Source organism: Dermacentor variabilis, chromosome 10 (genome assembly GCF_050947875.1).
Source record: "Dermacentor variabilis isolate Ectoservices chromosome 10, ASM5094787v1, whole genome shotgun sequence".
NCBI classification, from domain to species: domain Eukaryota; kingdom Metazoa; phylum Arthropoda; class Arachnida; order Ixodida; family Ixodidae; genus Dermacentor; species Dermacentor variabilis.
Window position 1 is genome coordinate 62,138,449 of NC_134577.1, and position 27,367 is coordinate 62,165,815.

General features: G+C 47.0%; 1 protein-coding gene across 1 annotated transcript in view; it reads left to right on the top strand.

The window, feature by feature from the left end:
* The first annotated feature begins 8,941 nt into the window (after positions 1-8,941).
* LOC142559567 (uncharacterized) overlaps positions 8,942-27,367 on the top strand; it is a 78,482-nt gene continuing 60,056 nt past the window's right edge. Inside the window, exons 1-5 of the mRNA XM_075671148.1 lie at positions 8,942-9,130; positions 18,111-18,250; positions 20,463-20,634; positions 21,907-22,008; positions 25,454-25,627. Coding sequence (XP_075527263.1) covers positions 25,546-25,627 — 82 coding nt within the window. The 5' untranslated portion in view covers positions 8,942-9,130; positions 18,111-18,250; positions 20,463-20,634; positions 21,907-22,008; positions 25,454-25,545. The remainder of the gene's footprint in view (positions 9,131-18,110; positions 18,251-20,462; positions 20,635-21,906; positions 22,009-25,453; positions 25,628-27,367) is intronic.

Below are 27,367 nucleotides of genomic sequence, written 5' to 3' on the forward strand. Positions count from 1 at the left end.
ACTCAATTTAATTTAATTTTTTGCACAGAGCTTGTTGACCCACGAGACAAGGAGGACACTTTTTTTCTGCAACTGAACCATAACAGGTAAAGTATCTAGCTGGGTTTTATGCAACAAGAGCAGATTTATTCGCTGTCGGTTCTTGTATAGTCGCCGCTCTGAATGACATAAATGGACAGACAGAAAAGACCGATTACACGCAGTCTTTCGTCAAAAATCGTGCACAGGATCTGTTTTCTTTATTCATAGGTGCAGCCTTATCTGTGGATGCAATACAGAGGAATGGTCAACATTTTTAGCCCACTCGCTAGCACAGTTCACGGTATTTCGCTGCATTCTCTCGTTATCGCGTATTGCGTATAGTCTACGCGGTTGTACACTGCAGACGGTGATCTACCTCGTGTCACTATGGATAAGATATCGTAGGTGGCTCGTTGGGTGGTCATCATGACGATCCGACACCATAATCTATTTGGAAGAACATGTCGTGGATGTGCATACCAGAGATCGGCTGGTCTAGTAATACCACATCTGGATTAAGAAATTAATGTTGCTGCGTGAACGATAAAAGCACTGCGGTTGATAAACGTGTATTGAGCAGCAGGCAGTATCAGCACTCAACATTGTGCCCAGACTGGGAAAGCAATACTTAACGATGTGTGAAGTACTCTTAAAGGGAGAGTATTTGAGAACAGATAGTGAGAGTTAATGTCAACGAATGTGCAGCATCACTGACGGTTTTGTCCAGAGCTCGTGCGACTCTCTTGCATGGCGTCCGCTTGTGTGGTGCCCAGTCTACAGTAGATAGGTGGGTTGCGTAGACTGCCCATAGTGCTAATATACTGCTATTGTAGTGGTGTGGGAATAGCGATTTTTGAGACAAAATCGAATACGAATAAAATTGTGCCGAAAGCGAGTCGAATTGAATATCGAATTCTTTTCGAACAGTTTTCCTATAATTAAGAGCCGTTATCACGATAATATAGAGGGATGTTCAAATTCGAGTATTAAAATTAGCACGTTTTCGTCGTTACATAGCGCGTTTTATGAGGCATCGCTTTAAAAAGCACGAGGAAGCGTTAGGGACAAACAAGCAGTTACTTCGCGCGCACAGAGCGTGCGAATAATCGATGTGCAGCCTCTAAAGGGGAGCCACCTGAATGACATAGTCTGCAGCAGCACGCGAGCGCCGGAGGTCGAGAACGGAAGAGAGCTCGCATATTGTCACGTGGTCGTGGCGTCAAAGAACATAGTAGCAATACTGTGGAACACAAAACTAACTTTAATTGGGCGAACCTGTGCCCACAAAAGAGGCTAGACTTATAGCACAACGATAGCGGCGAACACGGTCGGCGATCGTCGAAAATCTCATCAGCGGGTCAAGCGCGTCGGCTTTTATAGAGCAGTCGTCGAATGTTCCAGGCTAATCGTTGGGAGCCGCGTGCCTTCTGCAGAGTTCTACACCATTCGCGTCAGACGATGAAATCAGATAACATAAGGTTCGGCGACAACAGACAGCGGATAGAAGCATCGATAACTTTCCAGAAACTTCGGATACATGCAGGTGCGTCCCGCGCTGTGCGATAACATTTATTAGGCGGCGAAACGTTGTCGCCCGATAAAGATAAGTACACGTGCCATTACCCCCCTCTTAAAAAGCATCGACCCGATGCTGCAAACAAACGAAAGTAATAAACAAAAGCACTCGTAGCAAAGAAAACAACAAAATAAGAAAGCTCGTCAGCGTCCGTAAAAGGGTTTAAGGCGCACCACGTGGACCACTTCAGGTCGTGCGCGGCGCCGCTGTGAATGCGAAATGCCGTCTGGCACGACCTCATAGTCCAGGGCGCCAATACGTCGGATGACCTTGTAGGGTCCGAAATAGCGTCGCAGCAGTTTCTCACTGAGTCCTCGTCGGCGTATCGGGGTCCATACCCAAACACGGTAGCCGGGCTGGTACTCGACGAAGCGTCGTCGGAGGTTGTAGTGTCGGCTGTCGGTCCTCTGCTGGTTCTTGATCCGCAGGCGGGCGAGCTGTCGGGCTTCTTCGGCGCGCTGGAGATAGGTAGCGACGTCAAGCTTAGAACGACAGAAAGCTGAGCTAGTTGGTAAGGATTCATTATGCAAAATAGAAGTGAGGCGTGCAGACAGGACACAAGAGTAGAGAAGTGGACAACACGAACGCCGACTATCAACTGAAGGGGGCACTGAGGCGAAAAAAGAAAGAAGGCACAAAACTCATCTGCGCATGCTCAGGAATGGTAGCACCACGTGTCAATCGGGTAAACGTGCCGGCCTACGTGAGAGATAACTGTTAAGGTACTTAATCTCTTCCTTATGTAAATTAATCGAAGGCTGACTCACGCACGCACTTCCACCATTATAGATATGCCATGCCTCTACCATAAGACGCGGCGTTCGTGTTGTCCACTTCTCTACTCTTGTGTCCTGTCTGCACGCCTCACTTCTATTTTGCATAATGCGACGTCAAGATTTTCCTCGTGAGTGACGTGCGGCAGCATGGCGTCGAGCGTCGTCGTCGGGTTCCTGCCGTAGACCAGCTTGAACGGCGTGATCTGTGTTTCTTGCACCGCCGTGTTGTAAGCAAAGGTTACGTACGGCAGGACCGCGTCCCACGTCTTGTGCTCGATGTCGACGTACATCGCTAGCATGTCGGCGAGGGTCTTGTTCAGGTGCTCCGTGAGACCATTCGTTTGCGGGTGGCAGGCAGTTGTCCTCCTGTGGTTTGTATGGCTGTACTGCAGAATGGCTTGGGTGAGCTCCGCTGTAAAGGCCGTTACTCTGTCGGTGATGAGGAGTTCTGGGGCGCCATGTCGCAGCAGAACTCTTTCGACGAAAAACTTTGCCACTTCAGCTGCGCTGCCTTTCGGCAGTGCTTTAGTTTCAGCGAAGCGGGTGAGCTAGGCCGTCGCCACGATGATCCACTTATTTCCGGACGTTGACGTAGGAAATGGTCCCAAAAAGTCCATCCCGATCTGCTGAAAAGGTCGACATGGAGGCTTGATTGCCTGTAGTAATCCTGCTGGCCTTGTTGGTGGTGTCTTGCGTCGCTGACAATCTCGGCATGTCTTGACGTAACGGGCGACGTCGGCGGTCAGACGCGGACAATAATACTTTTCCTTTATCCTCGACAGCGTTCGGGAGAACCCGAGGTGCCCAGCGGTTGCATCGTGATGTAGGGCGTACAGTATTTCTGAACGCAGCGCTGAGGGGAACAAGAAGGTAGCTGGCACGGACTGGTGAGAAGTTCCTCTTTACGAGCAGGTGGTTTTGCAAAGTGAACGAAGATAATCCGCGCTTAAAAGCCCTAGCTACTACGTCGGTGTTCCCTTCCATATACTCGACGAGGCCTTTTAGCTCCGGGTCTGCTCGTTGCTGTTTAGTGAAGTCTTCTGCGCTTATTATTCCGAGGAAGGCGTCGTCATCCTCGTCGTCTGCCGGCGGGGAATCGATAGGGGCGCGTGATAGGCAGTCGGCATCAGTGTTTTTGTCCGGACTTGCAGATTACCATGACGTCATATTCTTGCAGTCTGAGGCACCACCTCGCCAGACGTCTTGAAGGGTCCTTTAAGTTAGCTAGCCAACACAACGCGTGATGGTCGCTGACGACTTTGAATGGCCTGCCATATAAGTAAAGGCGGAATTTTGCTGTAGCCCAAATGATGGCGAGGCATTCCTTTTCAGTCGTAGAATAATTGCCTTCCGCTTTTGACAGCGACCGGCTAGCATAATATATCACCCGTTCTTGTCCGTCTTTCTTCTGGACTAGGACGGCACCGAGGCCTAGGCTACTGGCGTCAGTGTGAATTTCGGTATCGGCTTCTTGGTCGAAATGTGCAAGTACTGGCGTGACTGCATGCGTCGTTTAAGTTCTTGAAATGCGTCGGCATGCGGCATTTGAACTCGACATCAGATTTGGTTAGATGCGTTAGCGGCTCAGCGATGCGTGAAGAGTCCTTGACAAAGCGCCTGTAGTAGGCACACATGCCAAGGAATCTATGCACTGCCTTTTTGTCGATGGGCTGCGAGAACTTTGCGATGGCAGCTGTTTTCTGCGGGTCCGGGCGTACTCCGGATTTGATGATGACGTGGCCTAGGAACAAAAGCTCATCATAAGCGAAGCGGCACTTTTCTGGCTTCAGAGTGAGCCCTGATGATTTTATGGCCTCAAGTACTGTCGCAAGCCGCCTAAGGTGATAGTCGAAATTTCCGGCGAAGACGACGACGTCACCCAAGTAAACAAGACAGGTCTGCCACTTCAGTCCTGCTAACACCGTGTCCATGACGCGCTGGATCGTTGCAGGCGCCGAGCACAATCCGAATGGCATGACCTTGAACTCGAAGAGGCCGTCTGGCGTGATGAAGGCAGTCTTTTCGCGACCTCTCTCGTCTACTTCTATTTGCCAGTAGCCAGACTTGAGGTCCATCGACGAGAAGTATTTAACGTTGCAGAGCCGATCCAATGCGTCGTCTATCCGTGGAAGAGGGTATACGTCTTTCTTCGTGATCTTGTTCAGTCGATGATAATCGACGCAGAAACGTGGGGTTCCGTCCTTTTTCTTCACCAGTACAACAAGCGATGCCCACGGGCTTTTCGACGGCTGGATGATGTCGTTGCGGAGCATTTCGTCTACTTGTTGCCTAATAGCTTCACGTTCTCGCGTCGAAACTCGGTAAGGGCTCTGGCGGAGTGGTCGAGCGCACTCCTCGATGATTATGCGATGCTTTGCGACTGGTGTCTGTGGAATCCTTGATGACGTCGAGAAGCAGCCTTTGTATCGTCGATGTAAGTTTCTCAGCTCTTGTTGCCTAATCATGGGGAGGCTTGGATTTATGTCGAAGTCTGGTTCGGGAACTACGGTCGTCGGGATACATGCGGCAGAATCCGAGAGGACAAACGCATTGCTGGTTTCCAGAATTTCCTCGATGTATGCGATCGTCGTGCCCTTGTTGATGTGCTTGAACTCCTGGCTGAAGTTTCTCAGCAACACTTTTGTGTTTCCTCTATGAACACGAAAGATAGAACACTAATGACGATAGCAAAAAGTTTAAAGGGTTGTCATTTGATAAACAAGCCTAAAGGTGAAGCTCTTTTGTACTAGCTTCTATAGCGACCAATGTTGCACCGTTTACCAGTCAATGTAGCTCCGTAGTGGTAATTGTTTTGTTTGAATTAAATGAAGACAGGAATACAGGACAGGAAATGACTGCTGTCTGCGCTATGACGTGCTTGTAACTGGCGTAGTCAATAAATAAATAGGCTCAGGAAGGCACCTAGGCTGCGATTCTCACTCTGGCCTTGGTATCGCTCCCAGGTCCACCTGGATGCTGGATCAGCGAGGTGAACAGCATCCACTGCAACATACTCATGTCAGGCCACAGGTGTCAGTTCCGAGCAACGTAGGAGACACAGTGCCTTGTCGGTGGCATGGACACTACATGATGTCTCCTAGCAGCGGAATTCTCCACTTTGGATGTCGGTTAACAAGGATGTCCAGCAGGCTGGAACCTTCTTGCTCTGCATGTTGAAGTGCAAACATATATCGTTTAAGTGGCTCGGCCACTCATATGTGCAGACACGTATGTTTTACTATGTTTTGACACTATTTTATGTCCGATGCGCCGTTTACACAATATTTGAACCTCAGAATTGACAATCTGTCGCTGTAAATGTCGACGAAAACGAATGCACCGCTTTGGTTAATCCAACGCGCAAGGCTAGGATCTAAGAGGTATTGATTATGCTAAATATCTGAAGAATGTCTAAAACACATACAAAAAGCGAGTTCCAGGTGCGGTAATCTGCAAAAACAAACTCTAAGACATGCACGTCCGCAGACGGAACTCCGCGCGCCTTTAACTTCCGGTACGACATGCTTCCCCGGAGAAGCCAATCACTATGCACGAAACGCATTACCGACGCAAACCCAACATGGACGATGGTACAGAAATCGACGGGCGACCCTTACCAGCGTTACCAGCGCTATGCGGTAGAGGGCAGCACAGCAAAGCGTAAAAGGCAGATTAGTAAAGGAAGCACGCTGTAAACTGTAAACTACTTTTCTTTTGAGAGCTGGATATCTTCGCTCCAGTCCTCAGCTTCTGAATAATTTGCTAGTACTGAACTAAGTAAAGCACAACAATTTTGAAGCTATTCGCATATATTGTTCTGTTCCCAAGTTCACCATTTGTATATGCGATTTTAAAAAGAGTTCGAAACGAACAATGATGTTTACTACACTACGCTAATAATTGGCTACATGGCAATTCGATTCCATGCAATTACGTTAACAGGCATTCTATTCGGTTATTTTCTGGTCATGTTTCTATTAATGCTGATGGTACAGGGTTTCTAATGTGAAATGCAGCCGATTTGCAAAAAAAGATGGAATTTGTGTGGAATTTCTGTACTGCACACGAAACGTTTCAATAAGCTAGCTTGATGTGTGCCTTGCAATTGCAGCAGATAACTCGTTTCGGTGTCAGACTTCGCATATTGTGCTGATTCATTACTTAGACTAATACTTTTGACAAATTTTGGTTGCCTTGACAAAGCAGTAGTATGCAACTCAAAGGTCAATATTTGAAACATTCAGAGTTCTGTGTAATTAAGAAGACAGGCCTTAAAATGGCTTACTTTTCCGGGCTATAATTGTCAAGCGTGGAGCACGTAGATTGCACTGCGCTCTTCTCACCCAACGCCAGCTGCACACACGTGCTCTCGCGCGAGAACGTTGTATCGTTCGAAGGTCTAGATAGTCTTGTTGTCTAGTCTATATGAACTGTAGTACTTGTACCTTGCTCGACGATGAGCATTTGTGATTATAAGTACTTTTTAGTAGAAAGCTTCGGGCGTCTTCGAATCTACTTTTTCGAGTGTTATGATGCGTTTGATTTTTGACTGTCACTTTGCATCACCCGGGTTCGTTGATTCCGCCTTCGCGCCTCCCGTAGCACCACCTTTTTATCGAACAGTGTGTAAATTCCTGAAAACTGAGTAAAATACGCGACATGCATCTCTTTCTGCTTGAAGGACTTGCCAGGCTTCTCAAATGTTTCTTCTTTTTTTTTTCTACAGTTCCTTAGTGGCGTGCTCACCAGAAGTGGTGATTATGGCGAGGATATCCCCCCCCCCCCCCCCGCGGACTTCGAATGGCAGTCCCTCGTCAAGGAGCAACTTCGCGCGCGGACCAGCGCACAGTCGCTGACCCAGGCTGGAGAGATTCAGCTCGGACGTCAGGTCTCGAACCTGCGTCAGAGTGGCCATATTTACCGTCGCGAAGACGTGGTCATTGGCTCCATTGCCGAGTATTCCGACGAGCGCGTGGTTGTGCACACACAAAAATAAAGACTCACAACACCGCTGGCCGAAACGCTAGAAGACGACGATGGCGACATGTAACGCCCATGGCGTGCAAGACGACTCGTACTTATTGTACCACGAGTCCAACTGATGAGTGTTTCCGAGGTAGGTCCTGCGTAGCCGAAATGGAGTACCGATAACACGGAGGCCTACCGAGTTGTCGAGTTCGTAAAGCCAGAGGAAATACACGGATTGGAATTTATAAGTATGGTTCCCTGCTCTAATTGGTTATATACATGGATTGGGTTCATAGCGATCGTCCCGTTCTCTCCCTCTTGTCCGTGTCTTGTAGCACTAACTTTTAACTGACCGTTTATTTCCAGAAAAATAACCGCATGTGGTAGGCCCGCGCACCGATATAGTCCGAATCGCCACACATGAAAGGATGAAAGATGCGGGAGCATCATGTCGTTTTAAGCTATTGAAGAGAAATGGCTAACCTGTGTCTCAACAACGCGATCCGGAAATGATGTTCCCATAAAATTCCTATACGCTTTGACATACCGAAAGAGCATCTATCGAACTCTGGTTACCCTGACCATGTACGTGAATCAGTAGCAGGAAGTGCGTTAAACAGGATAGCAAGCACATGAGCAGTAGTGACAATATGAAACAAATTTCGTTGTGCCCTGTTTGCATAACCTACCTTGCGCGCTAAAGAAACTTGGACGAGAGGTTAAAGTAGATTCAGTAATTCCCGCTCGGGATAAATTGCTCAGCTTATGCAGTGCCACTGATCCGTCTGTAAAAAAAAAAAAAGCGCAGATTGCAAAAAGAATTTTCTACCACCTTTAGTGCAATGCGTAAAGAATGTATCGCCTTCCGTTATCGTGTAGGGAGTTTTACATTGGACAGCCTGAATCGATGCTAAGATGGTCATGTCTGTGCATGCCGGTCATTTCGGACGTAAACTCGTGTTTGCGTAGTGCTTTGTTGAATCCGAACACAGTTACGCGAGAAGTTTATGCTGCTTTGATAGCGAGGGCCTCCGGTCGCTGCATTAGTTCCCCTTCACTTGCCATGACTGCAAGTGAATTTGCGTTCATGCAAGCGGGCGGTTTTCGTATGCGGTAGTTGGGACATTTCCGTGTGCGGGCCTACAGATGTAGTCTTTTCTGGAAATAAATTCGCTCTTGAAAGTTAGCCCTGGTAGCGTTGTCTCGCAATGTGTGTGGATGGGATGAGTAGCTCGAAGAACGGAAAAGTACGCGTCGCGCACGACTGCGAAATTTGGCTGGGATGTTCACAGCTAGTCGCCAATGTAGTTCCGGACCATTTAACCTTGTTATGCGTAACGCATCTTCTGTGTACTGCGCCGTTTGGACGTCAAAATTGAAAATTGTGTACGTAAAACAAAGTAGCCATATTCCATATTGCTAAAAAAAAAAAAAGCTAAAGTAATAGACGTCGGGCAGCAGAAAGGGAGACGCGGTGCTCTGCATTTAAGACTGCGCTGTTTTCTTTAAACGTGGGAAAACTATCGACTCGCCAATCTGCCGTTCTTTAGCCATATTCGCTCGAGCCGAGTGTCGGTTGTGAATAGCTTAGGAACCGAACTGCTAGCGACAGCGATAATTCCCGCTGTTCATAGATCGTCCTTTAGCAGAAATATGCCATGGATGGCGAGAAATAACGCTGAGGAAATTCTGCGAGCTTTTTAGATGTAGAACAGTGTTTCGACATTACAACGTTAAATATTCCCCAGTTCTGTCGGTGCGAATGTTTTTGGATGCCTTCGACGGCAAGGTAAGTGTTCATTTCAATAACCAGTGGCTTTGTAAATGGGCAACCAAGCCCGAGACTACGACTGCAATATCCACAGTGCGCGTTTGAGACGTACAACAGGTTGAGTACATAAAAAAAAATATCGGATTAACTTATGACGCGCGCCTCAATTGGCGCCTGTGTATTGATTGTGTAGCCGGAAAACGTACACCTGTCGTTTACATTTCCCGTAGGCTAAGCAGTCTCCGTATAAGAGCCACTTCAATATCGCGTGTACTTTCGCGCAGTTTTGTAGTTTGCCAAAAGAAAGCGCAGGCGAGGACGGCAGAAGACTAGGTGGGGCAATGAAATGAGGAAATTCGCAGGAGCTAGCTGGAATCTGCTGGCGCTGGACGAGGCTTTCGTCCTGCAGTGGACATAAAAGGCTGGTGATGATGTTGACGATGTGTTATCGCGTACTTTTCTCCGCCTTTTCGAACGAGCCATTACGTGCTTGTGCTTAATGCTATCTTAAAGCCGTTCCAAATAATGCCTCTCTAGTATCTTCTTTTTTGTTTATTCAATACTGCAGACCTTCTACAGGTCCCAGCGGGGTGGGTGAAATGGCAACAAAACAAACAATAACAAAGTTAACAAAAGAAACATCAAAGTGTGGCGAAAGGCAAGGAATCATTCCAGTCGGTTACAGGTAGAGCGAAAAATGAAAACTTCAGTAAATCTGTTCGCGCAAAATACGGCGTCCGGGAATTGGGATGACGGTGGCGTGTATGCCTTGACGTTGAAAGCGACAGATATGGAGAAGGGTTGATGGCTAGATCTTGATTCCAAAGCAAGAAAAGAAATTGCAAACGTAAATTTTTTCTTCGTTCAAGACATTGGATACCGTTAATCTGTATTAATTCAGAGGGTGAGTCATACGGGGAAAATTTAGAGTAAATAAACCTTACAGCTTTTCTCTGTACCTTTTCTAGGCGGGTGGTATTGTGTTTATTAAATAGGTCCCAGACAACGTATGCATATTAAAGTTTACGTCTTATTAGTGAATTGTAAGCAAGTAATTTTACGCTAGGGGGAGAATTTCTAAGCTTATGTCTTAAAAAGTACAGTTTACGGAATGCGGAAGAACAGATGCTATCTATATGTAAATTCCATAATGTATTAGTGTGACACCCAAATACTTGCATTTAGTCTCTTCCAGCAAAGGTGACGAACCTAGCCTGTAAAAAGAAAGCGGAGCTTTTTGCGAGAGAAGCGAAGACGGACGGTCTTATCAGTGTTAAGTTTCATGTCCCACGTTTCACACCATTCAAAAATCTTTCCCTCAGAAGTTACTGCCTTCGGGCTCTTGCAGACGTGCTTGAATATTTACGAGTCGCTGCTAAGGGGTTCTGACACACTTCATTTCTCTGTCACGTTAATGTTGACTTGCGTACTTATATACTTCCGGTTCGCGGTAGTTGGGGGGGGGGATTCTACTTTTTTTTTATATTGCATCATTACTTCAACGTATTTTCATCGTCCTTGCGACGTATGTGCACATTTAGACTACATAGACAAAGCTGAGGATGAGCAAATCGGCAGAGCCGCCTCTTGATTTCACTTGTACGTGTGTTCCTTGACACGCCCAGAGTAATGCTTTGCCGCATGTATGTTTCAGGGCTTCGAAATAAAGTTGCATTGAATGAATGTCATGCGTATCCAGTCGCGCATCGTTTTCCTCACGAGTTTTCCTACAAATAATAAAATCGCACATACGTTACCGTGCAGACGACTTTGAGCGTGGAGAAGCGCCGGAATGTCAACAATCAGCCCGAAACTTACAAAAAATATTAAATAATGGGGTTTTACCTGCCAAAACCACTTTCGGATTATGAGGCACGCCGTAGTGGATGGCTCCGGAAATTTTGACCACTTGGGGTTCTTTAACGTGCACCTAAATCTAAGTACGCGGGTGTTTTGGCATTTCGCCCCCATCGAAATGCGGCAGCCGTGGCCGGGATTTGATCCCGCGACCTCGTGCTCAGCAGCCCAACACCATAGCCACTGAGCAACCACGGTGAGTAACCGGAAACTGAATCGATTGCTCCGTTAAAGGGAGACATGGGGCTGCTCACATAAGCAAATGAGTGCCTTATAACCACACGTCACAGCGCTACCACACCGGGTCAAGGACGGAAATGTAATTGGAACGTCTTAAAAAATAAATTATGGGAGTTTACGTGCCAAAACCGCTCTCTGATTATGAGGCACGCCGCAATCGGGGACTCCGAAAATTTGGCCCTCCAGCGGTTCATTAATGTGCACTGGCATCTACGTACAAGGGTGTTTTCGCCCCCACCGAAATGGGGCCGCCGTGGCCAGGATTCGATCCCGCGACCTCGCGCTCAGCATCGCAACACCATAGCCACTAAGCCACCACGGCGGGTTTGGAGGGTGCTCAATGGCTCCGCGGCAGTACAGTCCCGACGCAGTTGAGCTACGCCGCTGCGAAGTGGACGCCGAGTCTGGCGTCGCAGCGCAGCCTCCGTGATCGGCGGCGTCCTGAGTGCATGAGCGCGTGAACGGACCATGTCTTATCACGCCGGCAGAACGAACTGTGAGAGCGTAGGCCGTGCTAACGACCTAGCTGGCCAAGCTAGTGGTCGACAAATAGACATCGGTCGATGTGCCGTTCCGGTAGCCGAGTAATTAATAAGAATTAATTTAGTTGCCGGTTGATTAGTGACAGAGACGTGGGTCTTCTCATAAAAGCGAATGAACAGTTGCAAAACCGCACGCCAAAGCGCTACCGATCCAGGTTACGGATTCAAATGTAATACGCACTTACACTACGCCGCTGTAAAGTGGAAGCAGAGTCAAGCGTCGCGGCGCAGCCAACGCGGCTGACCGCGTTATGTGCGCATGAGCATATGGCGTGAGTGCGTGCCAGCGCGGGAACGGGGCGTGTCTTATGTCGTCAGCAGAAGCAACTGCGAAAGCGTAGGCCGCGCTAACGGCCGAGCTGGCCAAGCTACTGGTCGACGAATAAACAGCGCTTGATGTGCCGTTCCGGTAGCCGAGCGGCATGAGTGTTGAACTCGTATCCTTCAAGGCGATGGTTCGATTCCCACTGCCTGCATCGTTGTGGAAAAAAAAAGTCACAGCGATGCGGGTGTCGAGGCTCGAAGTGTCGTCCACGAAGGGTCGAGGTGGACGCGGTGCTGGGTCCCGGACCCCAGAGGACCACCTGCGTCGCAGTACCGCCGTACGCATGGCCAGTGCGCGGATTGAAGGCGGTGCGGACGTCGGCACTATGACGCAGGTGACCCCCTGGGAGTTACGGTGCCGTACTGCTGGGTGCCGGAACTCTCAGTGCCGGAACTGGGAGTTCCGGCACCCAGCTGTACTCTCGGCCGCCGGAATGTGGCGGATAAGAGGGAGTTTTGTGTCATGGTGCACATCATTTCCTCTCGCTATCCCCCGGGTATCCTAAGAGGGTGGATACCTGTTGCTTTTGTGGGAAGTGCGAAGCGCACCCCCAGGAGAACGGCGACGAAGGGAAGACGTAACCCAGAGAGGACGTAACACCCCAAAGCCGACCCGGCCCACCCTCAACAGAGCGCCCCCCCCCCTAGAGAAAGCCGACCGCCCCACCTCTAAGAGACTAGCTCCCCCCGATCTTTTGCCGCGCGACCTCTTAGAGGGGCCCAGCTCCATAGAGGTCGCGCGGCAAAAGATCGGGGGGGGGGGGGGGGGGGCTGGTCTCTTAGAGGTGGGGCGGTCGGCTTTCTCTAGGGGGGGGGGGCTCTGTTGAGGGTGGGCCGGGTCGGCTTTGGGGTGTTACGTCCTCTCTGGGTTACGTCTTCCCTTCGTCGCCGTTCTCCTGGGGGTGCGCTTCGCACTTCCCACAAAAGCAACAGGTATCCACCCTCTTAGGATACCCGGGGGATAGCGAGAGGAAATGATGTGCACCATGACACAAAACTCCCTCTTATCCGCCACATTCCGGCGGCCGAGAGTACAGCTGGGTGCCGGAACTCCCAGTTCCGGCACTGAGAGTTCCGGCACCCAGCAGTACGGCACCGTAACTCCCAGGGGGTCACCTGCGTCATAGTGCCGACGTCCGCACCGCCTTCAATCCGCGCACTGGCCATGCGTACGGCGGTACTGCGACGCAGGTGGTCCTCTGGGGTCCGGGACCCAGCACCGCGTCCACCTCGACCCTTCGTGGACGACACTTCGAGCCTCGACACCCGCATCGCTGTGACTTTTTTTTTTCCACAACGATGCAGGCAGTGGGAATCGAACCATCGCCTTGAAGGATACGAGTCACAACACTCATGCCGCTCGGCTACCGGAACGGCACATCAAGCGCTGTTTATTCGTCGACCAGTAGCTTGGCCAGCTCGGCCGTTAGCGCGGCCTACGCTTTCGCAGTTGCTTCTGCTGACGACATAAGACACGCCCCGTTCCCGCGCTGGCACGCACTCACGCCATATGCTCATGCGCACATAACGCGGTCAGCCGCGTTGGCTGCGCCGCGACGCTTGACTCTGCTTCCACTTTACAGCGGCGTAGTGTAAGTGCGTATTAAATTTGAATCCGTAACCTGGATCGGTAGCGCTTTGGCGTGCGGTTTTGCAACTGTTCATTCGCTTTTATGAGAAGACCCACGTCTCTGTTACTAATCAACCGGCAACTAAATTAATTCTTATGCTGGCGCGTCTCTACGTCCAAAGAGAACTTTGCAGGGCAATGTAAGTATGGATGATTTTTTTGTAGGTAGTGAACGCACCATACATGATGCGTCATTCATGAGAAAAACGAAGCGACACTTTACTCTCCGGGCGTTAATTGACAGCAAGTTTATTTCCAAGTTTGCAAACGTTCTTACAGGAGGTAAATCACTTCCCTGTGCGTGCAAAACGCATACACAAATTAAATCGAGGGGGACACTGTCGAACTAATCTTCTCCCCTTTTAGTTTTAGTCCACATGCGCGCACATGTCGCAATGACGACGAAAGTACAATGAAGCGATTTTTCACGGGAAAAAAAATGACATCGAATTCATTGTTAACCGAACAGGTGCGGGAATTGGAATTGTAGCGGAAGCACGCACGTCAATGTTGACGCTGACAGGGAAATGAAAAGTTTAGAACGTCTTAGTGGAGACTCGGAAGTTCTGAAGAAGGTCCGTAAGAGCAGAAAGGCGGTAGATGCATTAGAGAGGAGGAGATCTTGCTTCTAGAGGCAGAATATTTGGAAAAGCTTTAAGGAAGCTTTGGGCTAAGCACCGTGCGCAGCCGTTCGTTCGAAGAGAAAGTGTATGTGGAGTGTCTGCGAAAAGCACGCGGGAAGACTGCAGAACGGAGAAAAAAGTACATGCGACATAGAAGTGGCTCTTCCGTCCTATGCGGCGATTGCAAAGCTTACGCAAAACGCCAGTTGCATGAGTACCTTTTCCAGCTACACGATCAATACCCAGGCGCCAGTTGAAAGGTATGCGTCATCCCTACATTTTTTTTTCACGCACTCAACCTGTGGTACGACTCTAAGGTGCACTGTGAGCATTGCTGCAGAAGTCACGTGTCCCTTGAGGCGTCGTTGTCCGTTCACGAGTCCGCTGGTTTCTGAAGGTTTCGAATACTTACTTTGCAGTGTGTGCTGTTCGAATCATGCAACAGTACTGGCATGTATTTAACCCTGTAATGGCCAACCACAGGTCTACATAATTAGCACTGCAGTTAGGAATTACATTTCTAAGCTATTCACAACTTACACACGGCTCCAGCCAATTAATATTAGCTATTTGTTTTTCTCGCGCGCAAATTTGTACTTAGAACGCTGAATTGCGCAGTACACAAAAAGTGAATTATGTATTACAGGGTTAAATAGTCTGGAACCACCTTGTTGGCTTGGTGAAGAAAACATAGTACACGAATACTAAACGCTGCTGTGAACATCTCAGCTAAATTTTGCAGTCGCGCGTGGTTTTACGTTCAGAGCTATTTTACCCCATGCAGAAACCGTCCACTCTTTGTCTTTCCTCTGCCAACTCTGTAAGCCGCTGTATTGTCGGTGCTCTATTCCGACGACCTGCCCCAAACTATCCTTAGGCTACCCATAATCTGCCCCGTAAACACTTGTAGTTAGTTCGACGCCGGGTACGTGAAGCGTGAGTTGTCTTGCACGGCATGGGCGTAACACGTCGCCGTCGTCGTCGTAGTCTTCTGGCCTTTTGGTCTGCGGTGTTTTCAGACTATTTTTGTGTATGCGTAACCACGCGTTTGTCGTAATTTTCATCAACGGTGCGAATGGCTACGTCGTCGTGACTTTTAATGTGGCGCTCGGACGCAGGTTCGAGACCTGACTTTTGAGCTTAACCTCAACCAGTCTGGGTCAGCGGATGTTCGGCGGACTCGCAGCAAGTTGCTTCCAATCAAAGGATTGTCGTCCGAAGTGCGTGGTGGGGAGATCGCCACGTCCAGTGAGCCCGCTGCTCTGGAACTTTAAGAAAAGAAATTGAGAGGGCTGGCATATCCTTCAGGCAGAAATAAACGCTTGCCGCGTGTTTTCGTCAGTTTTCAGTGATTTGCACACTGTTAGGTGAACGGTCGGTGCTACGGACAGCGGGAAGACGAAATTTACGGACCCAGTTTCCTAGCGCCGCTAACGTAGCAGCTAACGAAGGTATAGTACAATTTATTTATTTATAGTACGTTACCGGCTCCTCATATATAGGAGCAAGATGTAAGGTGGCCTTCACATTCTTAATGAGGAGATATGACAAGTAGGGAAAAAAACTTGATACATAGGTATTGTAAAATACAAAGTGACAGTCAAATATATAACGCATCAGAATATGCGAATAAGTACGAACATACCCCCTTTAAGCTATCTACTAAAAATAATTATCACAATGTTCTCCGTCGAGCGGCGGACAAAAACAAAACACACATATATAAAACACACACATATATACAAATGAATTCAAGCGGAGACAGTCTATAAACCAACCAATCCTCTCGCCTTTTAGTTAGTGCAGTCTACATGGTCGCACATGTGTGACGACGAAAGTACGACGCAGTAATTTTTCACAAGAGAAACGACGTCGAAGGCATCAGTAGAATAACTGCTGCCGGGAATCGGAAGTATATTGCAAGTACGCACTTCATTAACGCTGGCGGGAAAACGAAAATTGTTTCGGATCGTCTTTGCGGCGACTCCTGAATTTTCAACACCGCCTGTAAGAGCGGAAAGCCTACGAAAACTTTGCTTACGAAAAGCTTAGCCTACGAAAAACGCTAATGGCATGCGTACCTCTTCCTGCTAAATACACATGCGCCAATTGAGGGGGGCGCGGGATGAATCCAGAGTTTTTTTTTTCAATGTGCTCAGCCTATGACGCGGGATGAATCATCCAGAGATTTTTTTCAACGTGCTCAACCTATGGTATGTCTTCGATATGCACTGTGAATAGTGCAGTAGTAGTAACGTGCCACTTTAGGTTCCGTTGTTCATTGCGGCAGTTCTCAAATGCTTACTGCGACGAGTTCGCTGTGGAAAGCATGCAACACTAACACAAGCAGTATTGGAGAGTTCTTAACCCCGTAATGCCTAAACCCGGTTCCACATAATTCTACGAATTTTCTTGATTTCTAACCATGGTGCTAACTTTGTCTGAAAATAGAATTTGAGTAAAGGTAATTACCACTACAATTACTTACTCGTTTCCTAAATTACTCTAGCACTTCCCTCCAGCCAATTAATATCGCTACTACTGTTTATCGTGCACAAATTTGACTTGTGTGCAGAAGGTGCTTTATGCTTTACAGGGTTTAAAGGATCGTGGACCACCTTCGTGGCTTCGTGAAAAACACAATAGGCGAATAGCTTACGCTGCTCTGAACATCTCACCAAACTTCCGTCGCACGTGGTTCCAATGGTGGAAAATGGCACTGCTCTACGCATCTACCAGGTTCCATTGCACAAACCGAAGAATGGCGTTGACGTTAGGGCCGCCTGTACAAGTGGCAGTCCGAGTAGGGGGGGGGGGAGGGGTTAACGAGGTGGTGCACGATCTCGCCACCTCACAATCTGCCTTATTGTCTCCAAGCTTTCTTACGCGGGTCTCGCAGTCTTGGAGACCACTCCTACATGGTGTTACCGGCTAACTCACACTTCAGGTAGACGAACAGGGAGAGAAACATCTCGCTCCTCACATGTTTAAAGAGCTCGCCCTCAGCCGATCCCAGGAAATATCGGTAATGTACTTACCAACACAGCCACTGCCCTTGATGTAATTCACAAATGGCAGACGTCGGCCGATCGAAAGAAGGGCATTGACGCCTCTAACCCTGATTGTGTGCTTTCTGCCACTCGGTATGCGAAGCCAACTTGCAGCGGCTCATTTTACACCGTCCCACGTTCAATAATTATCCAGACGACGGCAATATTTTTCTACATTCCCACATTGAAGCTCTGCAGAACGACAGTCTCGAAAACCCCGATCTCCTAGTAATGTTAGCCCACTTCGGCGTTGCCAGTGCGGTCCGGCTCGCACGATTTAGTGGGTGTCTACCTCTCCTTCGTATGTCCCTCCACTCCCACAAGCAACCTTCGGTCCTCCGTTTCCTTATTAGAAAATAGATTCATTCACCCCGTCTTTGAAGCCATTCATGCCATCCACCAACAGTTCACTTCCTAGCTCTGCCTTTTCCAACTGGATAACTAGGAAATGCAACGTGTTATCGGTGCTCTATTTCGATGACCTGCCCTACAACCTCCTTAGGCTACCCAGGATCTATCCCGCAAACGCTTATAATTAGTTCGACTCGTGGTAAATGATGTGCGAATTGTCTTCCACGTCCTCGGTGTTGCACGTCGCCATTGTCGTCGTCGTCTTCTGGCCTTATGGCCCGCGCTGTTTGCGGTCTTTTTATTTTTGTGTGTGCGTAACCACGCGTTTGTCGTAATTTTCAGCAATGGCGCGAATGGCCAGGTCGTCGTTGTCTGACGCAGGTTCGAGACCTGACGTTCGAGGTGAACCTCTCCAGCCTGGGTCGGCGGCTGTTCGGTAGTCTCCCACCAAGTTGCTCCCGACCTTGTACTGTCGTTCCAAGTCCGGTGAGGGGAAATCCTCGCCATCATCGCAACTTCTGGTGAGCACGCTGCTCTGGAAGTATATATAAAGAAAGAAAAATTGAGAAGGTTGGCAACTTCTTTCGGCAGAAACAATAGCTTGTCGCGTCTTTTGCTCAGGTTTCGGGAATTTGAATACTGTTCGATAGATAGTCGATGCTACGGACAGCAGCAAGACGAAATTTCCGGACCCTGGTTCCTAGCGCCGCTTACATCCTAGGAAGCCCACGCGCTAAGAGCACCACAGCACAGCATCAAAACTAACTATAGTACAATTTATTTATTTATTTATTTATTTATTTATTTATTTATTTATTTATTTATTTATTTATTTACAGTACGTTACAGCTTCCTCGTCGAAACAATGTATAAGGGGGGCTTTACGTTGTTAATTGCAAGATATAGTGATGATACACAATGTGCGGTAAAAAGCGAAGTTACACTCAAAATACAACGCATCCGAACGTGGGAAACATAACAACATGCCCTAAGCTGTCTACGAAAAAATACCTATAATCACAATGCGCATCGTTACGCAAGGATACAAGTACTACAGTTCATATAAGCTAAACAACAAGATATTATCTTAATGTTCAATCGCCGCAATGTTCTCGCGCAGGAGCGCGTCCGTGTAGCTGGCGTTCGGTGACAAAAGCGCAGCGCAACCACCGTGCGCCATGCGGGACGATTGTAGCCAGAAAGAGCAAGCCATAGATAGTTTGCACAGACGTCATCGCGGCCGCCATCTTTAGGCACTAGCACGTCGAGAAGGAGTGCAATCAAAAAACGTGACAGAATGACAGCACGACGGGTCCATCTTATGTCGAACGACAGAGCGATAGCAGTGGTAAACCGGTGAAAAACAGTCACCGTCAATAAGCAAAGCAATGTGCGCGTGATAATACAATGCATCGATGTCATCGTGGCCACCATCTTTCGGTACTAGCCCAGTGAGAGGTGCCTCCATGACGTCACATGAAAACTATCTATATTATGGCCTGTGTTCTTAATTGCACAGAACTCTGAAGGTTTCAAATATTGACCTGTGAGTTGCAAACTACTACTTCGTCAAGGCAATGAATGTTTACAAATAGCGTTAGTCCAAGGAATGAATCGACACAGTATGAGAATTTTGATACAGACACGATTGCTCATCTGCTCCGATTACAAGGTACACATCAAGCTAGCCTAACGAAACGGTTCGGATGGAGCACGGAAATTTGAATACTGTTAAAATCAAGGCCTATTTTTTGCAAATCGGCTACATTTCACAGTGGGATCCCTGCACCATCAGCATAGCTAGAAACGTGACCAGAGAATAACCGATTAGGATGCCAGTTAACGTAATTGCATGGAATCTAGTTGCTACGTGGGCAGTTTTTAAGCATGGAGTAGTAGTCACCACTTTTCGTTTTGAAGTCTTAATTGGAAGCACATTTGTAAATGCAGGTGAACTTGGAAAGTGAACAATATGTTCGAATAGTTTCAGGATTGTTCCCGTTTACATATACGCTGACGTTGCCACCGATCGTGCTTTATGAAGTTCGGTACTAGAAAATTATTCCGAAACTCAGGATTAGGCCGAAAATGTCCAGCTCACAAAAGAAAATAGTTTACAGATTACAGCATGCTTCTGTTACTAATCTGCCGTTTTCATTTTGCTGTAGTACCCTCTCTCTCTCATGCCGCTGGCAACGCTTCGGAAGTGAGTCGGCGCTTTCCACCCGTTGATTTCTTTACCATCGTCTATGTTGAGTGTGCGTCGGTAATGCGTTTCGTGCATCGCGATTGGCTTCTCCGGAGAAGCATGTCGTACCTGGAAGCCATGTCGCACTAACCGATCTCTGGATGAGCAAGCCAAAACGCACTGTTGCGTCCCAGTGCGGCCGTTAAGGGCGCGCCGAGTTCCGTCTGCAGACGCGGCTGTCTTGGAGTTTGTTGTTGGAGATTTCAGCACTTGGAACTCACTTTTTCCGTGCTTTTACAGGTTCTCTAGAGATTTAGCATATTCAATGCGCCTTAGAGCACAGCCTTGCGCGTCGGAGTGACCAAAGCGGCTCCTTTCTTTACGTCGACATCTGCAGTGACAGATCGCCCATTGTGAGCTTTGAATATTGTGGAAACGTCGCATCACTGGTATAAAATAATGTCTAAATGTGGGAAAACAAACATACCTTCCCCTATGAGCGACGGAGCCACTTAAACAACATGTTTTTGCACTTCAACATGCAGAGCAAGAAGGTTCCAGCCTGTTGGACATCCTTGTTAACCGACATCCAAAGTGGAGCATCCGGCTGCGTCAAAACATCACACACTGTTGTCCATGTAGCTCGCATTTGGCACCTGTGGCCTGACAAGAGCGTCCGGCAGTGGATTCTGTTCACCTCGCTGCTCCAGGAGCCAGGTAAACCTGGGAGTGATACCATGGCCAGAGTGAGAATCGCAGCCTTCGTGCCTTGATGAGCTTATTAATTCTAAGCGGTAAATAGTTACATCCACGTTGCAGTGCAGTCAGCAGTAATTTCGTGCCCTTTATTCTCCATTTATTTATTCATTTCATCATCATCATCATCATCATCACCACCACCACCACCACCACCACCACCACCGGTATGCTACAGAAGAGACAGTTAGGGATTTCTTTATTTTGCTGATGCTGTGCTTGTAGTCATAATTAGAACACATAAATCGTACTGCGGTGTTTCGGACTGCTTCCATGGTGTTAATGAGGTGAATGTGGTGCGGGTTCCAAATACACGCAGCATATTCAAGCTTTGTGCGTACATATGTTTCGTAGGCCAGTTGTCTAACAGACAGTGGTGACAAAGCTAAATTTCTTTTGACGAATCCCAGTTACCTCGACGCGTCTGCTGCAACCTTTGTGTGTTCTACCCAGGTTAGTTTTGTAGCAATTAAGAGGCCAAGGTACCGATGTTCTTGTACTTGCGATACCGGAGTAGAGTGCAACGAGTATGTATAAATGGAGTTCAAGCGTTTTCGAGACACCTGCGTAAGTTTATATTTCAATACCTTAAGCTTCATTATTCACTTTAAGCACCAGCTTTCAATTAGGTTTAAGTTATTGTGCCTAAGCTTGCTTGACTTTATATATATATGCCTGAAGAGCGAAAGATCCACTTCATTTGCAAACAATGTCTTCATGAGAAATTTAATATTGCGCCTTAGTAGAACGCGGCTGATATGGTATGCAAAATCACTGGTACTTGATGTGTAAACAAGAAAGCGCACAATAAAAAAGACTCTTATGCACCGTTTTCAGCAACGCCTTTTTATTTACATACGTACTAGCCGTCAGTAAGTAGCCTTGTCAATTGAAGCCATAGTGAGCATTCAGCCTCTACATACACCAGACTTGTTTGGAATATAAAGCCTTCCCTCAGTGCCCATGTAAGTTTTGTTCACCATGCCAGGCTTGCCTACCAGCAACGTTTCTTCCTAGATGTAATTTTAGGCTTGCCTCGCAGCACATGCAAGGCAATCGGTATATATACATTGCGTTCAGTATTACAACTTGTACTAATTGTAAGCTGTAGTTCAATCACGCAAGCAGCCATGAACATTTGGATGAATACTAAAGACGTTTAGAGCTTGTTCCAAGCGAAGTGACTAAATAAAGAAGTCGTTCTACATCACTATCTTCTCTTTCTTCTTCCAGTGGCCATCATATCCAAAGGTCGCCGTGAACCCCGGCAAGGGACATGGCCTACTTTTGTACTTCTTCCCTTGTCCGGCTTTCCAGGACCCCTACAACTACAACGTAAGCCTAGGTTCTCTCCTGCTATTTTGAAATTCGCGCCTCTGGAAACTAGCACCACTGAAAGCTGATGGAAGACCAGGGGCCGCTTGCACGAACATTTAATGAAGAAAACAATAAATAATTTAAGAACGCGTTCTTTCGCGGACTTGTCATTGGAACATTTGAGAACGCGTCCTATAATTCGTTAGTATTGTCGTTATTAAATGTTCGTGCAAGCCGCTCCAGGTCACAGGCAGTCGTTACACGAGCTTTGAATGAGCGCGATGGGCGCCTCCTGTATTGTGGGGACAATCGTAACACCCACCATCTTCTTGATTCAGTACTTAGCTTGTATGGGACTCTCAATAGTGGTGTGTGAGTCGTAATATTCAAAAGCGAAGCAAATACTAATCGAATAGTGTCAGAAGCGAAAGTAATTGAAAAGAGAATAGTTTTTGAATAGTTCTCGGATGAGCAATTTGCGTTCTATGCCTATCGATAAAGTTAGATGGGCCTTGCAAGACATGAACCGCCGGAAAGCGGCAAAAGAAAATGGAATAAGAGTGGATTTAATCAAAGATGGAGGAGATATCATGCTAAAAAATCTGCGGCCCTTAATACAAAGTGTCCCACAGCTTCAAGGGTTCTAGAGAACTCCAAGAATGCTAACATTATAGTAATCCGCAGAAAGGGACACGTTAAAGAAAAAGAATATTACATGCCCATTACCTTAATTCCAGTTTTTTTTTATAAAATATTCCTCAAGATAATTTCTAAATAGAATGCAGGCCCCACTTCAGCTCACCAAGAGAACAGGCAGGCTTAAGGAAGGGATACTCTACAATGGATCACACCCATGTCATCAACCAGGTAGTCGAGAAATCTACAGAACACAAGTAAGCTTGCTACATGGCTTTTATTATGATAAGCATTAGGTTCGGTAGAAATACCAGCAGTCATACAGGTATTACGTAATCAAGGAGTACAGGAGGCATACGTGAATACCTTGGAAAATATCTACAAAGATTCCGCAGCTACCTTGATTCTCCACGAGAGTGAAAGATACCTATAAAGAAAGGGGTCAGGCAAGGCGGCAGAATCTATCCAATGCTATTCACTGCATGCTTGGAAGAATTATTCAACCTAATCAAGTTGGAAGGCTTAGGAGTGAGGACCAACGGCGAATGCCACAGCAACCTTCGGTTTGCAGATAACATTCTCCTGTTCAACAACACTGAGGTCAAATTTCAACAGATGATTCAGGACCTTCACAGACAGTGGAAGAGTGGGGTTTAAGTATATTATACGAAGACAAAAATAATGCTCAATAGCCTGGCAAGGGAACAAGAGTTCAAGATCGCGAGTCAGTCTTTAAAGTATTTGAAGGCGTACGTTTACCTATGTCAATTACTCACAGGCGATCCTCATCATGAGAAGGAAAGCTATAGAAGAATGAAAACGGGTTGGTGTGAATACAGCAAATACCGCCAGATCCTGACCGGAGGCTAAAACATTATCCCCGAAAATAAAGGTGTACAATCAGTGCACGCTTACGGTGCGCAATCTCGCAGTTTGACAAAGAAGCTCGCGATCAAGTTAAGGTCCGTGAAAAAAAGCGATGGAACGAAGAATGATAGGCGCAACATTAAGAGACAGGAAGAGAGCGCTGTGGATAAGAGAGAAAACGGGAATAGCGGATATTCTAATAGACGTGAACAAAATGGAGCGGAGGAGTCATGTAACGCGTAGGCGAGACAACCGATGCGCCATTAGGGTTACAGAATGGGTGCCAAAAGAAGGGAAGTGCCGTCGACGAAGGGAGAATATGTTCCGTATCTCATGTGGGCAGAAGACTAAGTGGGATTATCTCAGCAACCGCAGGTTGCTGAGATATTCGGCGCTGATCCTCACTTCTAAGCTTTACCAGTTTAATAGCTTGAATACCTCTACCAAGCATGCAGTGAATTGTATTGGAGAGATTGTGTCGCCTTGTCTGACCCCTTTCTTTAGAGGTATTTTTGTACTTTTGTACTTTTTTTTAGAATTAAGGCAGCTGTAGAATTTCTGTGGATATATTCCAAGATATTTACTCAACCGTCCTCCAGTTCTTGACTACTCAATGCCTCTATGATTGCTGTGGTCTCTACGGAATCAAAAGCCTTTTCGTAATGATTGTACTCGGCAGATTTCTCGATTACTTGATTGATGACATGGATTGGATCCATTGTGGAGTATCCCTTCCTGAAGCCAGCCTGTTCTTTTGGTTTGCTGAATTACAGTGGTGCCCTTATTCTAATGAAAATTAGCTTTGTGAATATTTTATGGATACTGGAAGTAAGCTAATGGGTCAATAATTTTTCAATTCTTTCAATTCTCATTTTTCGGATTAGTATATAGTTAGCATCCATCGAGTTTTCTGGAACCCTTGAAATCGGGTGACTTCTCGATTAAAGGGCCAGCAGCTTCTCAAGCATGATGTCGCCTTCATCTTTTATTAAATCAACTGTTACTTCGTCTTCTCCTGTCGCTTTTCCCCGTTTCATGTCTTGCAAGGCCCTTCTAACTTCATCGCTAGTCATAGAAGGATCATCTGCAACCTGTTAATTACTGCTTCGAATGCATGTATCGTGGCTGCTATGGGTACTGTACAGGCCAGTACAGGGTTCTTCCGCCGCGTGTACTATTGCTTCGGAATCGCTGATGATAATTGCCTGCTTATCTTTGAGTGTATACATCTTAGCTTTTCATATGCCTAATTTCCTTCTCGCTGATCTTATGCTGCGTTCATTTTTTACTGGTTCCTCAGTCTTTCTTACGGTTATTGTCTCCTTATTGTCTCCTTGTTGATCAGTTTTGAAAGGTCCGCGAAGTCTACCTGATCTCTTTAGTTGGACACTTTCATTCTTTGTCTTTTGCTTATTAGGTCCTTCCTTACTTGGGAGTTCTTACCTACTGGTTGCCCTGGTGACTTACCTCCCACTTCAGTTGCTGCTTCTGAAACTAGCCTAGTTACGGTTTCATTCATTACCTTTAGGCCATCATCTCTCTGTTCTAAGGCTGCATATTTGTTTGAAAGTACCAGCCTGACTTGGTCTGCTTTTACCCCTACCCTTACTATTTTCTTCGTATACCGTGTTCTTCATGCGCTACTTCATTGGATAAGTTCCAATTGACCTAGTTCGCAATTTTTGGTAGCGATAGCATTTGTCATGTGAGATAATAGTGTGATCGCTAGTTATAATTACTTTTCGGTTAGTTTTTATTAAACGATTACGAAATAAAGTTTTAGAGCGTTTCAGTCACACTTTATTGCTAAGCACAACAAGAAGCATTTGCGCACTCGGGTTAAGTGGGCATTAAGTCGTTTTATATGTGATTACTTTGGCAGAGCGCAAGGCAATGGAAAGTTCACAACGCTACGCGTCACGTCTTCGATGCGCTCACCTTGCTGGTTTGAATCGTGTAGTGGACTCCCTACTGCCTCCCCCGCTTCACCTGGTGGCGACGCACGAAAGGTCAGCATCGTCTTTGTCCGAAAGATCGGCGCACGACAGGAACATGTCGACCTCTCGCCGGTTGTTCCCGGTGCCAACGAAAAAGAAAGACAACGCACACGTATGTGAGAAGCACGGTGAAAGAGGTGAGGACACCAGTCCTTGACCTATTCGGTACTCCACAAGTCATCCAGCTTAGCACAGAGCCAGAAAGGCTTTCAGCCGTACGCTCGCACAGATGCGGTGTGATCACTTCTGAAAGCAATCGCCCGAGAAGTGATTGCCCCAGATATTGCTTCGGCACCCTCCCCCCACCCCCACCGTCCACGCATCGATGATAGTTATTCACCTACGTAGTCCCGTATACAGCAACGCCAGAAGAAACGCAAAGGAAAGGGGCGTGTTTTGTGGCAAGACATTAATCGGCTAATGGGAAATAAATGAAGGACAGTAAAAAAAAACGGGCAAATTCAAGCGAAGCACGGGGACATAGCATCAATTCCCAATCACTCAATCATTCTGGAAAAGGCGAGGATAAATACTATGTCTCATCAGATGGGAAAATCAAAACGAAAGAAACACAATGGTGGGTTGTGCAGAAGTGCCTAGGTCATGCAATCCACGACACCGTAATTCCCCGCGTGACAGCGCAGGCGGTGCCATGCGCTACCAACGCATGCAAAGCAACCGCCATGTGTTTTTTACCTAATTTCTGCTGTTTGAATTTATTACGGTGAATACGGAATATTTTATTACTTCTGCCTTTCGGTGAATGCTGTGAGCCTGAAAACAACATCTTGCTCATGGTCTTTCTACCATTGCATTACGCAGCATGCACTTTTGCCTAAGCTATATATGATGACTGATTGGGGAATGTCGTAGATTATACCTACGCCCATGTCATGCATGCAGTGGGGTGCTTGAGATGAGTTTTGCTAGAAGGATCAATTCCTCGTTATAGCCCTACCAGCATTTTGGTACCGAAATTACCCCATGTATATCAGTGCGCTTTGTTACGTTTTTTTTTTCTATTATGAGACTTGGTGTTATACGTAAGGTGGGATCTCTCTGGTTAGACCAAGTCGACAGAATAGGAGAATAAGGTTGAATAATAATAAGCAGCAAACTAAGGTAATGTTCAATTGCCTAGCAACATAATGGAAATTCGCGATTGTTTGTCAGTCTCAAAAATCAGTATAAGTATACGCATATCGACGTCAATAGGTCAATGGATACCGTGATCGTGGGAAGCAAACTTACAGAAAAAATAAATATAAGCTGGAACGCATACGGCACGAATTAACGAAATCATGAGCGGCGGAGTACCGGAATCTTTGATGTATATGCAATCATTGCTTTCTGCGGTTGCTAACATACTGAAAAGAAACTTTGGGATCAACAAAGAACCTTGAAAAGAAAACTATTGCGCCTCTCATTCAGGGACAGGAAGATAGCGAAGTGGATTGTTAGGGCTAACTCTTATTGCAGTTGACATTAAGAGGAAAAGATGGAGCTGGGCTGGCCATATAATCCGTAAGGCAGATAGCCGGTGGTTGGTGTGAGCTATCAAGGACGGCAGGCAATTAGGTTGTGTGATAAAATTAGGAAGTTGGCAGGCGTAATGTAGAATGAGCTAGTGCAAGACAACGGTTATTGTAAACTGCTGGCAGATGATATAAAGAGGCTTCTGGTGATGATGATGATGGCTTTGTATTTTTTCCTTTGAGGCTAGCGTTCTTTTTCATTGCTTAACCTTTTACTGTCACGCTCGCTGATAGTCGCAATGAAGTGCAATTGGTAAGCAGACGAAGCAACGCGTTAAGTTTGGGCAATAAGCAAGAAAATTAAGCGACATAATACTCGAGAAGAAAGGACACAACATTTGT